At 37.7% G+C, this 18,175-nt stretch overlaps 1 protein-coding gene across 6 annotated transcripts in view; it reads right to left on the bottom strand.

The window, feature by feature from the left end:
• Positions 1-17,961, bottom strand: part of LOC127438675 (ephrin type-B receptor 3-like) — a 73,817-nt gene extending 55,856 nt beyond the window's left edge. For all 6 annotated transcript variants that reach the window (XM_051694416.1, XM_051694420.1, XM_051694418.1 and 3 more), the window contains exon 1: positions 17,430-17,961. In XM_051694416.1, the coding sequence (XP_051550376.1) occupies positions 17,430-17,493 (64 nt within the window). In that variant the 5' untranslated portion in view covers positions 17,494-17,961. The remainder of the gene's footprint in view (positions 1-17,429) is intronic.
• Positions 17,962-18,175: the final 214 nt, after the last annotated feature.

The raw sequence follows: 18,175 nt of genomic DNA, 5'->3' as shown, positions 1-18,175 counted from the left end.
CCCAAAGAACCCTCATTTTCTCCATCTCTTTTTAGCTTGAGACAAGATGTTGGTTGGGGATGATGACAAGTTGGGCATGATGTCAAAGATCTGCTATTACTGTATCATGAGATGTGGAGCTGTGCGGATTTTAAATGCAGAGGCTAGATCTGGGTAGATCTTTTTTTCAGTAGCAGAAACGTTCTGCTTTGAATTAGGTATTGAGGTGTCTGTCGGGGTAAAGTTGTCCTTGATAGAGCCCTCAGCCAAACTTACAATATCATCTTACCATGCAAACATACAATACCCTGTAATGGCTGTGTTTTTCTGTTTTGCATCATAGGACAGCTGTTTGTCAGCAGCAACCGGACTGATGTGGTCCACATTTCCAGCATTCCAGTGGCTTTCGATCGGTTCATAATGTTTCAAATATACCGTCTGGGGCAGCCACTGAGGTTCAGATAGATTCCTTTTCATTTTTTTTAGAAAACAAACTGTGAGGGCACAAATTCAGCTAACTTCCTATAAACCATTCCAGTTCTGTCATTTTGGCTACGTTTAAACAGTCAGTGTCTGAGACTGAGAACTGTATTTACTTTTACTAGCAGGTGTGACAAGAGTTTAAACTTTGCCAGTTACATGCGGTTTTAAAAGGAAATTACCAATGTGTCCGATCGGGAACTTTACACTAGAAAGTTTTATCACAAAATTGTTGCGAATGGAACTAAAAAAAAAAATAAATTTAAATGTGCATACGAGGCCTAAAAATGTAAGATCACTTTGGTTATAGAATGCACAAAATGATCACACGGGAAGTCTGCATGTTGCTTCCAAATGTTCCAGTATCCTGATGTTGGTTCTATCATACCAAGGTACTGACAAACGGCACCTCCCATCACACATTTTTGCATTGGCTCAAATGTGTTTATCTTCTGCTGTGGCACGACTGGAAGACTGTTGTGTCAGCAGCGTTGGAGACCCAGGTTCTTGTCATGTGTTAAAACCAGGAAGCAATCGTGTCTGCATAATGAGTGTCGACTATGATTCAGAGGTTCCATTTTCCCTCTAACATTACATTTTTGCTCCACTGATGTTTAGGTTTAGGGTTGTGGTTTCGGCTTGGGGTTGAGTTACTAAAATATGCATTCATTGTTATTGTATTACATCCTTTTCAGCTAAAAACAAGTCACTTTACAACTCTCTTTTGGTGCCCCTCAGTGGGCATTTCATCTGGTGTGTTTTTGCATTCAAAAACACTTCCCGCTTTGGCCTTTGGAGTCAGTGCTTCAAATTTAGGTAAGCACAGACCAAGCTTAGCTCAAGAAAAGAAAATCTTTTTGAGATCAGTCTGAAATGCGGTCATCACTCAAGTTTATAACCAACCTGTGTGTAAACGTATTTAGTACTCTACAGTACAGTACAGTGTTGTATGAATGTAGCAACATTAGCATTGCTACATGGGAAGACATGGGAAAAAATACGTAGCTTAGTTTCAGCTGTCATGCTGCATGCTAATTATCGTGATATGTTGTGGTTTACCTGCTTCAACAAAGAAAACACATCTAATGACTCCAACTCCACCGCAGTGTAATAGGAGTTATTATCTTCAGTCCTTTGGTATTCCTCTTTTGACATTTCTGGCTACATGTGACACACTAGCCTGAGCCAGTGCAGGTCTCCTTCGACTGCTTCTTCTAACGTTTGCTCATTAAGCCCAGAGCTAATCTTTAATGTTTACCTGCCCATTCATTATCTGATTCAGGTCAGGGCCACAACTACAAAGAAAGGTTAGGCAGTAACCGGCAGGAATGCGGTTGGTTCGGGCTTTTGTGACTGTTGAGCCAACAAATACATGCACAAATACAAATACAAATACACACCCATGTATGCACTCTGAATACACTCAGTGATTTCAGTGTGGTTTATAGGGCTTGGAAATGGTGCTGAGTGAAAGGCACACCATCATTTATGTTGTCATATCTTTGTATTTTCATATAGATCAAGTTAACAGACTCGTTCTAGCAATCTGTACCATGCTCTAGCACTTTGGCAGTACCTATAATAGAGCTATGCAAATTTCAGATGCTTTTACAACCAGTGACAAACATCTGAATATACACTGGCCCAAAACAAATATTTGGACACTTGGCTACTCTTAAAAGTGTATGTCTTTGCATAATATGCATAATTAACAAACTACAGTAAGTGTAATTTATTCTGACCCTCAGATCTAGACCTTGGACCAAGTGTAGCAGAATTGCAATGTTTTTTGAAAGAAATTCAATAAGATCTAATATTCATATAATATGTGGGTACACTTTGTTTTATGGTACATTAAATATACAACAATACATAGAGATGGGCATTTTTTGTATTATTTATTATAATTGTATTATAATGTATTATTATTTATTATACTATTATTATATTCATACCAGCAGATATATAATCAATTTCTAGAGTCCTCATTTTATATAGTCAAATTTCTTAAGAGTTCATTCATTTACCCATACTGCTTGTAATAAATTATTATTATACATATACTTTTGTGTGTTGAATTACGTTATGAATTCAGAGCATCAACTTACTGTCTAAAAAAAATTTGGTGAAATTGTGCAACCCTAAAAGCCCAGCATTGCATTTTTGTAATTTATTTTATTTATTAATTAATTTTCTAAAATTCACCCCAAACAAAATATGGATAAAAATAATAAATAACAATTATCGGGGACTGGGTAGCTAGTATTGACGTTGACTACCACCCCTGGAGTCCTGAGTTTGAATCCAGGGTGTGCTGAGTGACTCCAGTCAGGTCTCCAAAGCAACCAAATTGGCCCGGTTGCTAGGCAGGGTAGAGTCACATGGGGTAACCTCCTCGTGGTCCCGATTAGTGGTTCCCGCTCTCAGTGGGGCACGTGGTAAGTTGTGCGTGGATCACGGAGAGTAGCATGAGCCTCCACATGCTGCGAGTCTCTGCGGTGTCATGCACGATGAGCCATGTGATAAAGTGTGTGGACTGACTGTCTCAGAAGCGGAGGCAACTGAGACTTGTCCTCCGCCACCCGGACTGAGGTGAGTAACCGCGCCACCACGAGGACCTACTAAGTAGTGGGAATTGGGCATTCCAAATTGGGAGAAAAGGGGATAAAAATATTAAATAAATAAATAAATAATTAATTATTATAACCAGTGGTTTCCTGAAAACACTTTCAAGGAGGATTTTTCTCTTCTTTTTTATCAATTTCAATGCTTAGATCTTTGAGTGTTAAAGGTATCACAAGCATATTTTTTCAAGCAATGCATTTCATAAAAGGAATTTTGTTAGTTTTAAAGTGATAAAACAATGTTCAAAATTAAGTCAAAATGTATTTCAACACTTCCTGGCTGTCAAAAATTAGTGGAACATTTCCATAGTTAATGTACTGAACTCCACCTGTGGTTACTCTTGCTAGGACACCTGTGTGACCTTGAGGGGAACTGACTTCAAACATCTACTAAAATCCCTTTGACACCAGCTGCTTAAAATTCATTGCATAAAAAAAAAAAAAAAAAAAAAAAAAAAAAAAAAAAGGTTTAGAAACAAAATTTAGTTTTAAGAAAAGGACTAACAAAATTTTTGCAGATGCCACTTGGTATGATATTTTGTATCGAATGCAATGGCAATCAGAATCAGACTAAGTGTGACTTCAGTGTCCAAATACTTTGGTGCTTTTTTATTTATTTATTTATTTATCTTTTTCACCATAGGGCATGTTCCTGGATTAACATCTGTTCTGTCATAGAACAACATTTTTACCAACCGATTAGTTCTCTAAACCCTACCCCTAAAATCTAAGGACAATGAATAGTTGATAGGAATGTTGTTCCAAGGCCAAAAAGGATTTATTATGGACACAGCAGTCTTCTATTGGCAGTAGAATTTTCTTGTGCTGTTTGGGCTTTAAAGCTGGTTAATTCTGTTTACTCCTTTTTCCCTCACAAATGGCCAAAGCAAATACATTGGGTTGGTTATGACTCTCCTCATGCCGATCTGTGAGATGTTGTCGTGCTCTTAATTGCCGCTCAGTTAATTAATCTCACACTTGGCTGCAGTAATAACGTGACTCGTTAGACCTCTCTAAATGGTTTTCGGCTCTTTAATATACAAACACAGGCTGGCAGAGTGTAAGAAAGTGTAATTTATTTGCCAGGCGTGACTGTCCAATCCTAAGCAGGCGGCGCCCCTGAGTTCTGGCTGTTGATTAAAAAAGAAACAACTGCCTGAATAGGACACATGGGCATCTAGGTCATTGGTGATCACACAGTCACGCACTTAGGTGTTTCACTCTCAGAAAATTGACTCGCAGATTGTGACAGTAGGAATTAGCAATGCAAGTTCATCGCTGGCAATTATGCTGGAGAAGGTTGATAGAACATTTTACATCCAATTCTAGGATGCCCCATATGGCCAGGGGTTTATATGTCTCTGAACAATAAATAAAAAATAAAAAAATAAAAAAGAAAAAAAAAAGAAAAAAAAAAAACCTTGATATATTTGGATAGAAATGTGTTTGTTTGTAATTGTGCATGCAAGGAAGGGGGCTTGGCACATGGACATCTCTGGATGTATAGTGGCCCCCAAATAGTCACAGCATAAGGCATGCAAAGACTTTTCAACTGGTGTCAAGGTGAAGTCAGTTCCCCTCAGGTGTCCTAGCAGAGTAACCAAAGGTGAGGTTCATCACAATAACTTTGCACACTAACGTTTGACAACCAGAAAGTGATGATTTGTTTGATGATTTATGATTATGTATCGAGAACATTCTATAAAATACCTCCTTTAGTATTCAGCAGAAGAAAGACATGTTTGCAATGACTACAGGGTAAGCGAAAGAATTTTCATATCTTGATGAACTATCCATTTAACCCCTAAAGAGTTTAAATAATGTAACATTTGCACACCCGGAAAGTGTATAAGAGTGAACGAGAGGTAGGCCAGGCTGAAGTAGATCTCCAGAGGCTGATTATGGCACAGATGCGCTGATGAAGGGCCAGGGGAGCTCCGTCTGCCTGCCCGACTAGAGCTGTTCAGTCAATGACTGACTAATGTATTATTCACCCTTCACTGATGTGTAACTAAAGCCAGCGGCTTGGGAGCCCAGGCCACCAATACCCCCCACAGACGGTAAACCCCCAACAGGCTACTGAGCTCCATTGATTTATGGGTCTCAGCAGAGGCCCTGGTGAGAAGGCAGAGAAGAATGGAGGGGGGGTTGAGATGGAGATGGTGGAGGAATGAGATGGGATTAGTGTGCATGACAAATAATGCTGCATTTGTATTGCCAAAGCAGTTGCAGCTTAACAGCGGACAATGAAGTACAGTGCAATATATCATCAATAAATGTGTCAAAATGGCTAAAGAATGATATTATAATGTAGAAGGACTGAATTTGGGTGTAGATGGAGTAGGTATATGTGGTATGACTAAAATCTTATGTCACTGTATGAGCAATTTAGTATCGAAGTAACAATGATATGTGTGTGTGTGTGTGTGTGTGTGTGTATATATATATATATATAGAGAGAGAGAGAGAGAGAGAGAGAGAGAGAGAGAAAGAGAGAGTATATATATTTACACACTGATCAGCCACAACTTTAAAACCACCTGCCTAATATTAAAAAAAACAGCAACAGTTTTGCACTGATGCAAATATTACTCATGAGAGTTGGGTCAACAGGGATGTGTATGAGAGCACGAGAAATGGGGAAAGCTTGGAGAGCAGGTGACATTGAGGGATAGCGCAATCTAGATACAATCACTCACTTATAAATCAGATACAGTGGCTTTAACAGAGTTTAGACTGAAGTGTCAATGAACCAATAAAGGCATCCAATAAGACCGTGTACTGTGGTATAAATGTACAAGCGGTGGTTTACTGTGGTAATGTGAATTGCCTGAAAACAAACAGTGCAGATGGCAAAGGTGGCACCAATACAACGACCGGGGAAGAGATTTTTAAATGAGAATGCCCTTCAATTTAGGAAGTACTGTACATGTGCTGGGAGATGCAATTTACAGGTAGGGAGATAATGAGAAGTCGCACACTGAAACACACACACACACACATACATACTGTAGATCCACTAAACCCACTACACACAAACATAGATATGTTGTCATGAAGACTTGGTGGCCTCTAATTATAGAGCTGCTAAACACACCTTGACTGCCTGGAACTAGCCAGTGAAATTTTTGCAGTTCAGGTACGCTACCTCTTGGTGGTCTTCGAAGCAGGATGAGTCCAACATGTGAGCATTCATCAAAACAATCACAGGGTGTGGACTAAACCTCAGTATAGATTACTCATAGGAACAAGGCTGTACAAGAGTTCATTCATTGGAGGAGTGACCATGTCCTCGTGAGAACCCTGTATTTACAGCTTCCACAAAGTGATGCATGAATGGACATGTTTTCCCCAAGTCTGAACCTCATAATCAAACTAACATAATTTTACTCACAATATTTGCTAAAAATGTATACTCAAAATGTTTTTTTTTTATTATTATTATTATTATTTTATTATTATTATTATTCATTTACAGTGCTGTTGGTAGATTTTGGAAATTATACTGAAGGCCATGGTATACTTCGGTTTTCTACATGCAGGTATGCCAAGCGCACATGCCAGAGTATGCTCGGACAGTCCGTGTCCTTGCCTGTCACAGGTGCATGCACCTGATATTGACTGTGCCTAGACAGTACCGCAAAGCAGTTGTAGTGCGCAAACACCGATTGCGTCCGTATGGTCTGTGGTCAAAAAGAGTATACTTCGAAAGTCTGAATGCTCCAATGTGCACGAGACAGAACGGCACGTTGAAAATTTAATTTTACCCTACCACAGTTTTCAGCTAATGGCAATAATCTCAAATATCTATATAAAAAGATGTGCCGAAAGGGTCGAAAATTACAAATAAATCTGCCTTGATATGCTTTAGTCGTAAATATCTTTGTGTTTATGACACCTCTGCTGCACCTTGATTAATTAGCCATGCACAAAGCAGTGTCGGTTCAATTCTATAGATTGCTCTTAATTGCTCGCCTACTTAGCTAGCCTCTTCAGATCAAGCCATTCAAATCGAAGGGAAGATTTATGTATAAGTAAGAGCAGTGACAAATTGCATGCTTAATTAACCAAGGAAGAGAAACCAAGTCCCTGGAGATTTCGATCACCAACCTGTTGATGGAGAGGGAACATCAACAACCATCTCCTCATGGCCAGCTGCACTGACCGATGACTGGCTAAATTGAATAGCTAATCATCATCATCTTTTTAAGTCTTTTCCCAGAGGACACCACTGGGCAAAAGTGGCAATGAAGCTGTATCCATGTGGTGAACCTCACACCCAGGATTCAAATATGGCCCCTTAGTTCACCATCCCCATCTGGCCACAGGATTTTTAATTTGTTCCTAGAGCCAGCTCCATTTCACATCAATATGCTTGCTTTCACATCCCTCAAGAGTTTATGTCACATAGTTAGAGACCTCTGTTTGACTTGCCGTTGAACAGTGTATGGGATTACGGCAGTATGGGACTGCTTTACATTTTCGTACCTTGATTGTTTCACTCAGATGTCACAAGAGAGAACCTGTTTGTAGAATTTCCTAAATGCCACAGGTGACAGACTATCGAGAGACTAAACAAGTCAACTCTATCATGCAAGAGCTTGATTTGCATTGCTTACAACTGTGAGAGTTGTAAGCAAAGAACACACATTGGTAGTTACAAATCTTATCAATGATTGGACCTAACAATGGTCTGGTGGGTAAATGTCCCCCAGCTTCATGTTCTGTTCTGGGATTCCGATATCACTAAAGGGGTGAGATAACAGATAGGGACAATAATACCGCAATTAGAAGCTCGCCTTGATAAGAGACAGCCACAAGGAGAACAGAGAGTAATGAAAAGGGATGGTGGGAAAGTATAGCAATGAAGTGACAGGGAAGTGGAGAGAGGGACGGTAAACAGAGAAGAGAAAGAGGGGCATTGTCTTTTCCCCCTCTGTCTGGATAAAGTCCACCTGTTGGGGGAAGGGCCTGTGAACTTTCAGCTCTTGTTCTCTGGGTTTTCACCAGGTTGTCGTCCCTTTTACCGTCAGCTTGCATCTAGATTTCGTCGCACCCATAGGCCCTGTTTACACCTGGTAATAAGATATGACCCGTGTGATAGAGAGAGAAAAAATAAGAATGAAAAGAAAGTGCAAAAAATCCCCATTGATATCAGGTTTCTGACTTTTACCGATGTGAGTGATTTGAGTCATCGGATCACAAAACATTATGGACCCAGTTTACACCTGTTCATTGTTGTCCCCTTGTGACTGGATCACCAGAAAAAAATCTTAATATCAGGTATAAATGAGATCTTAGACGTAAGTGTTCCAAAGAGAGCAATGACAGTTTCATACCACCAAGTCCTCTGACATAAAATATACCATCTGTCTGCAAAACTGCAGTGTAAAACTGGAGTTTCTCAATTCTGAATGCAGACTGTAACTGTCTTTTCTTTCTCACTGTCAGGTGGGTCTGAACTCAAGTGCAGGCTCAAGGCTGTCATTGATCGACACTCGCTTGCTTTTCAGATTCATTAAAAACCTTTGCATATCCCTTCCAGGACACATCTTGACTTCTTCGTGCTCAAAAACAAGGAGAATGATAAGTAGAAAGAGAGAGAGAGGGAGCAGAAAAAATTATCTTCTCTCAGGCAGAGCTAGGCCAAGCAAGTCAAATTTAAGATGCAGAGATAGATTTGAGGCAGATAACCAAGACACAAGATGAAAACTCTGGGCTCTCCTAGTCCTGAGCTCAGCCTAAATTCCCACTGCATTCATAACCTCATCTGACCAGCCCCAGTCTGTTCCCTTTGTCTATGCTCTCAGCACCTTTTTAGATGAACTGCTCAACCAATACTGTACCAAGTGCCTTTTGGATAGCGAATAATTCCCTCAGTCTTATTCTGTCCTTTTTTTTAGCCTATGTCCTCATCTCTCCAGTTCAGGTTCAGGGAGCTTCATTGACAGATAAGCCACTAGTTGTGACTCAGGGTGACTTAGTGTGCACTGCATACCTCATATGGTGATGTCTAGATGGTAACACTCCTACTAAGAGAGAGTCACATTTTCTGCCACTAAGGTTAGGGTTAAGGTTAGGTTTAGTATGGGTGTGCATGAATGTCTCATGCAACTCTCACAAGGCTTTTCACCATAAGAGGGTTACCATCTAGATACGTCCTAGCTTATATACATAATCCTCGGAGCTCAGAGTTAAGAGTAATGTACTCAAAAAGGGCAATTTTGAGGTCACTGTCAAAATGTGTCACTTCATCTAGGGGATGGGCATGAGACGTGTGCTCTTTCTCCAAGTCAATACTGGCCACGCCAGTTGGACAGCAGGTTGATGGAATGTCCACTGGACAGACACTATCTTCCTACTCACTGGCTCCTCTATCCTGCCATTCTTCTACAGCTTCTAAAACATTGGTAATGAGAGGCTTTAGAAGGCTTGGCACATTTCAAAAGGATAGTTGCCAGAATGGCTAAGTAGGAAGGACGTGTGATTGATCAAGCCTGACAATGAACGATAAATTGATCGGTCACACTGATTCATTAGGAATCGCTGATTGGATGAGGGTGGTGACTCTACAGAAAATTGATTTGACATTAAGAATGATAAATACAATGATAGAGTCCAGGTTGGAGGAAATTATGCTTACAGTCTTTGACAAGAAGCACATCTCTAATGCATTACATCATCCAACACCGTACAATGCTATTTTAGCATGTGTACAAACGTTAATATTTTTAAAATGTGATGTTTGAACAAACACACATATTGAACAAAAAATATCAAGAAACATTTGGGACATGCCCTTGCTTTGTATTACATGAAACATCCGATCTATAAACTACACAGTCAAAACAATCCAGCAAGCTGAATTTCAAAACAATTGCAGTATAGCTACAACAGACAAACGTGTGCCTGCCTTCAGGGGCTTTTATGAGACACAGCAAACTGTTTTTCACACGTCCCTACATTTGCACCTTGCCAAAATGCCGTTGCCACTTCCAACACCAAATGGAGAGGTGACAAATCAAGTAAGCAGTAAAATAATTCCTGTCCAACACCATTGCATTTGGTGTAAAGGGCTAAAAATATTACCATAGCAAAAATTAACCATGGTCATCGTATTTTCCACCAAAATCACATAGTTATAGTTCTTCTTACTACTATAGAATAGTATAAGCCACACACTATCAAAAAGTTGAACTAAATTAAAGAAAAATATTGGAAGTTTTTAAACAGTTTGAAGGAAACCCATTATTAATTTCTGATTTTACAGTGAGAACAGTAACTAACTGTAGTATGGTATTTTGTCATCTGCCAAATCCATAAATTAACTGTTTTTTTTTTTATTTTTTATTTTTTATTTTATTTATTTATTTTTTTTGTGGTTACCATGTAAACTTAAGGGTGTTCTTAGTGTTATTTCTTCTTATTTTTATTTATTTATTTATTTTTGCATTTAAATATATCTAATATTATCAACAAAATATTAAAACAATTAAATACAATTAATGATATAAATTAACAACACACCCTTTAACAAATTGATACAAACTTTTATTATGACATGCTGATAGACATTATTTTTGCTTCTCTTTTACAAATATTTTCAAATGCAAAGAATCAAACCAGACATACTCATCTTTACAAAATAATTTGTTAAGAACAGCATGGTGCTAAATTGTAAATTTAGGTCAAGATTTAAAAGAAAGGGTGAAAGGCCAGGGTGCTTTTGGGTTTCAGAGTTTGATGTTGACATTAGGAGCATGTTTTAACAATCTTGAGGCCCAGTCTGATTGGGAGAATGGAATTTAGTAGCCATCATTAGTCCTAACACCCCCATCCCTGTTCACACATGCCAGTACTACTAATCAAAGAAGACATTTGCGCTTCGCGTTAGCATTAGCGATTTCCTGCAGGGCTTCTGACATCACACATTCCCTTGTTTCAACCACGGTTGACAAATACCACCATATTACACTGTGACAATTACATTTTTCCCCAAAAGCTAACTTCCTTGTATAGGACATTGTCAGCTCAGAATTGATTTCACTTTTTTGTAAAGGATGATTTTTGCTATGTAAAAAGCTAAAATATGGTTGTGGATATGAATTTTATTGAATTTTGATGAATTAACGTCAAAGAACTCTTTTGTTTTAGAGTTGGACAGTGGATTGTGCATATGCTTATGACATTTAAGAACTGTTTGCTTGAGGTGACTTAGGTTCGAGTCGTAGTGAAGTAATGTTCTATAAAAAAAGAACTCTTCTGCTCTGTCAGAAGAAACGGCCACACTAAAACTCATAAAAAATGGTCCAGCAAAAGATCAAGCCATTGCAGCAAAAGTCTGGAAGCTTTTCCTAAATCCTACTTGCCAAATGGTTTCAACAGAGTAATGGCTATGGCATTCTAATAAAAATGTGTACTTCATTTCTCAGAAGCAGAGCAGAACTGCGTGTGTGCTGCTGATCACATGTCATCTCACTCCATACACTGAGCTCTATTTCAGCATGAAACTTCTGTTTATGTGCATTTTGACATATTTAAGCACATGAGTAGCAGCGTAACATGTCCGTGAGCTTTTTCTAATCAACATTAACTTTTCGGTTTAAGTGTTTATGAATGTATATGAAGGAAAAGTGTATTTATTTATGTATTTATTGGTGCTGTGAATGTATTTTATGGTGCTTTTTCACAACTGTACATTTTTGCTTTCACTGGTTCATTTTAAATGGCCATGTGGTATAATTATTATTTTTGTATTATTATTATTATTATTAATATTCTATATAGTCATAAAAGCTGCATGAATAATTAGCGCAAAGTAATTAGTGAAACCACGTCAAACCACAGGACATGTCAAAGGCCAAAGTGATTCGGATTTGACGTTCTTTCAAAATTAAGAACTGCTTCTGTTTTATCAGGTGGTATCTCATGCATATTGCTTCATAAACAAATTATTAACATATCAGGTTCTGCAGTGACCAATTGACACGCTTGCCAGCCAGCACTGTTAAACAAAGGTACCAGTTATTGCAGTGTTGTTTGATTTATAGTTTATAAAGGTCAAATCTTCAAGTGTCTATTAAATGTGGCATCCTATGACAATCAAACGTTTGAACACACTTGACTGAATTTATATTTCTACTGATCTTAAAATGCCCTTTAATCTTAACACTTGTGAAATGCTTGAAAATAGTTTTGGAGACAAATATGAATTGTGCCTACTGCCAACATATGAATTCCTTTGCTAAACTAAAATATTTGGAAAAGTTGGACGTTCAGGAAAAGCAGCCAACACGTAGCACCATAAATGGGAACTCCTTTAATACTGTTTAAGATTGTTATACGTTTTTTTGTTTGAATTCATAGTTTTAATAGCTTATAATAATATCAAATGAGTAGGTGTGTCTAAAGTTTTGAATGATATTGTTTCTAAATTTCGAAACTATAATGTTGTATGTGAGGAGTAAAAAACTTTAAACTTTCTGAACTTTGCCTGACCATATTTGCTCCAACTGTAAAGTAACTGAACACATGCATGCTAAAAAAAAAATGACAAAATCCCTATGGCTTGGCCTGAGAGAGAAAACCATTCATATAGAAAGTAAAATGTATTGTGCCTGTCATCATGTGACTTTGTTTGGGTATTCTGCACTACCGCCCTTCATTTCAGTGGGTGCTTTGGTAGCAGATATATCACTTGCCAGCGCCACCCATCTTGCTAGCGACCAACTGAAGACAGAAAGCAAGCTCCGATGTCTCTCTTTCTCTCAATCCCTCATTCTCTCTGCCTCTCTTTTGCTCTCATTTTCTCTCTCTCATTCCGCTTCAGTAGCTGCAGACAGCAGTGGGGGGATTTTGGCAGTGTTTGGCCCCAGACACATTCTCTCCTCGCACTGTCGTGAGTATCAAAGACCCATTTTTCTGCGAAGGCCTTTGCGTCAGCTGCCAGGACGGCCCTTTTGAGTGGACCCTCCAAAAAGAGCAAATTCTACATTCCAGTCAGCATCTAGTCCACTTCTTCATAAATGAACAGACCACTTGGTTAAATATTGGCTTCAGCACAGGTTATATCACTAACTGGGCTCAGATTGCCATCAAATTTGACCAGCCAAAGCATTCTTGAAATCGAAAGGTTATCAGTGCTGATGTTTGTAGGTTAGTAATGTTAGCTTGATTAGTGTGCTTCTATGGGGTTAGTGCGCTCATTAATATGCCTGGGTTTCATAGCATCTTTAAGCCTGACTAAGTCTGAGACCCTTTGAGCTTCTTACCAGGGTTTGAAACAAAGCCAACGGACATCTGCTCAACCTGCCCTCTGTTTAACATATGACCTTTCAATGGCTCTTACACAAGACTTATATAATGACATGAATAAAAAATAAATAAATTATTTAAGAATATTATATATATAATTTAAAAAGAAAAGCAACTATTTATAGAGAAATGAATACAAGTATATAACACACAAGGCACTCCATCCATCATATTGCTGCCTATGCATGAAAAGAAAATGTGTGTGTGGGTGTGTGTATATATATATATATATATATATATATATATATATATATATATATATATATATACATGCGCGCGCATACACACACACACACACACACTCACATGTTGGTGCAGCTATCATTATGAGGACTCTCCATAGACAAAATGATTTTTATACTGTACAAACTATAGATTCTATCCCCTAACCCTACCCCTAAACCTAACCCTCACCAAAAAACTTTCTGCATTTTTACATTTTCAATAAAACATCGTTTAGTATGTTTTTTTTAAGCAATTCAAATTATGGGGATACTAGAAATGTCCTCATAAACCACATTTATAGCATAATACCCTTGTAATTACCAGTGTGTAACCTTAAAAAAAGTCCTGGTAAACCACTTAAACCTGCCCACACACACACACACACACACACACACACACACACACACACACACACACACACACACACACACATATATATATATATATATATATATATATATATATATATTTTTTTTTTTTTTTTTTTTTTTTTGGTAACTTTGTGAACACCCTACATGCAAATAAAAATGTAAGATGGCAGTGTGCAGGTACATGCTTTGCTTTTATTTATTTTTTATTACTATTATTATTTAATTTAATATTTTATAGGCGCTCTTTAGCCGTGACTTTATAGCCTTTTCGCGTTTTTATTTTTAAACTAGGCTGAATTGCAACTAAATGGCACTTGTGGCGTAGTGCATTAAACATTGAAAATACTAAATATTTAGCAAAAATAAATGCGTATTTTGCCATAGTTGCTAGTGTGTTGATTTATATTCTACGTCATGAATGAATGCAATTATTTAGTAAAACTGTATTGCCCACGTTACTATATCAATTTGCGCAATTGATTTGGCTTTTCCCTAATTGAATGTATCATGAATCACACCACTCAGTAGAGTGTATCCCGTGTATATAAGCCAAGTGTGAAGAGCAGATCAATGTTTTAACCTTTTTTAGCCCTTTCGACCACAGATTTTCCAAATCGATGAAATCGCATTGGTTAGCCCATATATCATGTGTTATAATAATAGTCATAATAATAATAATAATTTTGCTATATTTAGCTGTTGTTGTTATAGGCCTATCTGTGGGGCATTAAAATAGCTGGATACATTTTTATGTTTTATATTATTTTATTTATTTATTTATTTGAAGTGCATTTAGTGACCTTACATAGCGTTTAATTCTGAGCCAGGGAACGTCCTTTGTTATTATTATTATTAGTAGTAATATTAGTATTATTACTTTAATTGCGTTTGGCATGGTCACGTTCGTCCCAGGCCTTTCTTCAAACTCAAGTTACAGCTCTTCTGCAGGGAGTGTACCCTGTATCTCTTGTTTCTCATGTTAATGCTGTTTCCCCCAAAATTACCAGAATCTGTCATTTCATCAATAAGGGCTACATTTTGCGTCAGTGGTCGTTTACCTTTGAATTACCACTTCAATGAGACATAAAGAGGGCAGAACGCGATCCGAGAAAGACATATTTTTACGGGCACAGTGCACGTATGCATTTTCGATTACATTAAAAATAGCGCATGTAAGGTAGACCACACAGAAGAAAGACAAACAAGAGTATTTTAGCAAGATGATTTATGAAGTCAGATGGCCCGTGCAGTCTTACAGTTTAGACTGTTCATTATACTGATGTGATGAGCCTATTTTACAACCCTGATGCTTTAGATTACCTTAGATAACTCAAGAGTAAGTATATATAGGGGGAGTGTGTTTATCATATGTAGGTGCTAAATAAATAGGTCCAAAGGGATGGTGAGAATTAAAACCAGGCCTTTGAGTTCTAGATTAACTGGACAAGGAGAGATACTTGCAGGTGATTAAAAAGCGCAGGATTTCAAAAGCGAACACGCCAAGAGATTGAACTAAAATGCATCAAAGTATGGATGAAAAAAAAAAAAAAAATAAAAAGAAAAGAAAAAAACGGTATGTATTTATTTGATAGTTCTTATCTTTAAGGGGTTCAATTGGCACTATAAGAGTAAACTCCTCAGAATTTGACAGCACTGTCAGCAGTGTAATTGAGAAAAAAATAAAAAAATAAAAAAATAAATAAAAATGAAACAGTGCATATTCGCTTTAGAAATTTCAGGTCAATGAAAAATGCGTCGCACTTCAAACCTAAACAACACTGAGTCCAACTGTTGTTACTTTTGTCTCTTAACAAGTTAGTTATTTAATTATTATCAGTTATAACACTTACGCCAACACACATTATAATCACAATAGGCCACTTGTATAAAGTTAATTGGGGAGTTCTTTATTTCTTTATTTAAATTGTAAGATAAAATATAGTATACTCAGAGGCCCGTGTTTCCCTTCGCACCGATCTTTTCGAGAAGTTCTTGCACATGACCATACACCACTGAGCAAAGTTTTAAACTAAAAACGTTTGCCACGTTTACATAGGAAATTATGACCATGATTTGCGGTGGAAAATATAAACACATAATTTAAACAAGACAATCATAAGAACTCCAAACAGGCCAACATCCATCCAGTGTTAAACAACAATAAAGTAGCTAAAAACAACCAGCAAAGAAACTTCATCTCTCATTTATTGAGTACAAGTAGTGTGTTATATTCCAGCTTTGGACAGTATGAAAGGCATTTTTTTATTTTATTTTATATATATATATTTTTTTCAGCTTTAAAAGGAAAACAATAAATTAAATAAATAATAATATGCATTGTCAAAGGTTAATAGCCACCTATGCCAATATTGCATAGCATATTGGCTTTTATATTACCCAATAATATTGCAATTATTATTATTATTATTATTATTATTATTATCATCATCAAATAAGAGCTGTTTTAACATAGCTATTTTGATGGGGGGAAAAAAGTTAGACAGCACCTCAATAAACATCATGGTATTCATGATTTCATGCTTGTCGTTCAAGAAAAATGCGAGATTTAAATAATAATAATAATAATAATAATAATAATAATAATAATAATAATAATAATAATAACAGAAATGAAATATATCGACATTGTTTTTCTCCCTTAAAATCTATTACAGCGCTCTGTCATTTTCATCTTTATTGATGTCAGTAGGTCTGGAGGTCTAATGGGGTCCCGACTTCGAATAATGAACTGAATCAAACGCCAACTTCGCAAATTATTAAAGCCATTATAAAAGAAAGAAATCATTAATATGGTTAAAAAGGACACAAACAAATGTTTTTACCATTTTATCATCATTGCCCAACAATAGGCCCGACATAAGACCAACCTGCAGGTTTTAGATACAAAGGCGCGCAAATAAAACGCTGGTCTTGATCGATTTACGCTCTAGCGCCAAAACAGAAATGCGCTCAAAATTGCTTAAATTATTCACTATAGACGAGTTCGGCCGTAAGTCTTTTGAGATCTCCTGGATTTGTGACTGACAGAGAGACTGTTAAAGCGGGACTCCCTGTAGAGGCATTTCCTTTGGGAGAGACAGAAACTATTGTCTTGCTGAAAGAAAATAAACAACAATTAAGAGGAAGAAGTCCTGCGATGTATTGCATGTGTATTGGTGTCAATTGATGGATAGATCGATTCGCATGTGCCATTAGAAGTATCGGACCAGGCGCATGTCGCTGCATTAATTATAGCCATAATCTAAAACCTTAAAACCTCATTGTTATCCACGGTGTCCAAAGCGCAACTTCTATGGGTGCGCATCAATGCAAATCGACCCGTGACGCGCTTCCCAGACACTTCTTTGGGTTGATAAACACTGCGCGTAAAAACCTCATGAAAGTAACTGTAATTAAATATTATTTAATACCTTACCTTCTACAGCCGAGGACAGAGGCAGCAAAAAGCTGCATAAAACAAGAAAATAATCCATTGTCATAACCCAAAGACGTTGGACATTAAAGTGACGCTCCAGGAGGAGATGGTAAAATCCTTCAGACCCTCAGTCCGGAGACCCTCTTTTCCAACTTCAGATCTTTTCTTCTCAGCTCTAGTTCCATAAACCACAAGCCTCTCAACATGCAGACAATTTTGCCGCGTTCATGTAATCCAACAACCGATGTGCAAAATATCTAAAGCATCTTTGAAGGTTTAAAACTCATCCACTGGGTAAATGCTCCTTGTTTTTCATTAGCGGAGAACATGTGTGTCAGTTTATAGGTGTTGCACAGTGAAATCCCTAAATGGAGAGTAACTGTTTAAAAGTCAATTCCATCTCAAATCGTATTTGGTCGTAGTCCGATAATAAAGCGCGTCCCAGTGTAAGTCCCGTTAAATTACCCTATAGTGGCGTAACGCGTAAAATCCATGAACAAATTTCACCATCTGAGCGCCGATCGTTGCTGCTCTTGCATTTCCATGTGCACTGGATTGAAGATTGGCTGCTCTGAAACCAAGAAAAGAGTGAAAGAGGGAGAGAGAAAGGCGGTGGTGGGAGGAGTTTCAGTTAAACTGAGCCGTCAGTCAATCTAGTGGTCCCTCCCCTGAAGCAATCTGGCAGTGGACATGGCGAGAGCGCCCCTCTGCGGGTCTAAAAGCTTGAAGTTTTCCCCTCAACACTC

This window comes from Myxocyprinus asiaticus, chromosome 50 (assembly GCF_019703515.2).
Source record: "Myxocyprinus asiaticus isolate MX2 ecotype Aquarium Trade chromosome 50, UBuf_Myxa_2, whole genome shotgun sequence".
NCBI lineage: Eukaryota > Metazoa > Chordata > Actinopteri > Cypriniformes > Catostomidae > Myxocyprinus > Myxocyprinus asiaticus.
This window is presented reverse-complemented; position numbering and strand designations above follow the sequence as displayed.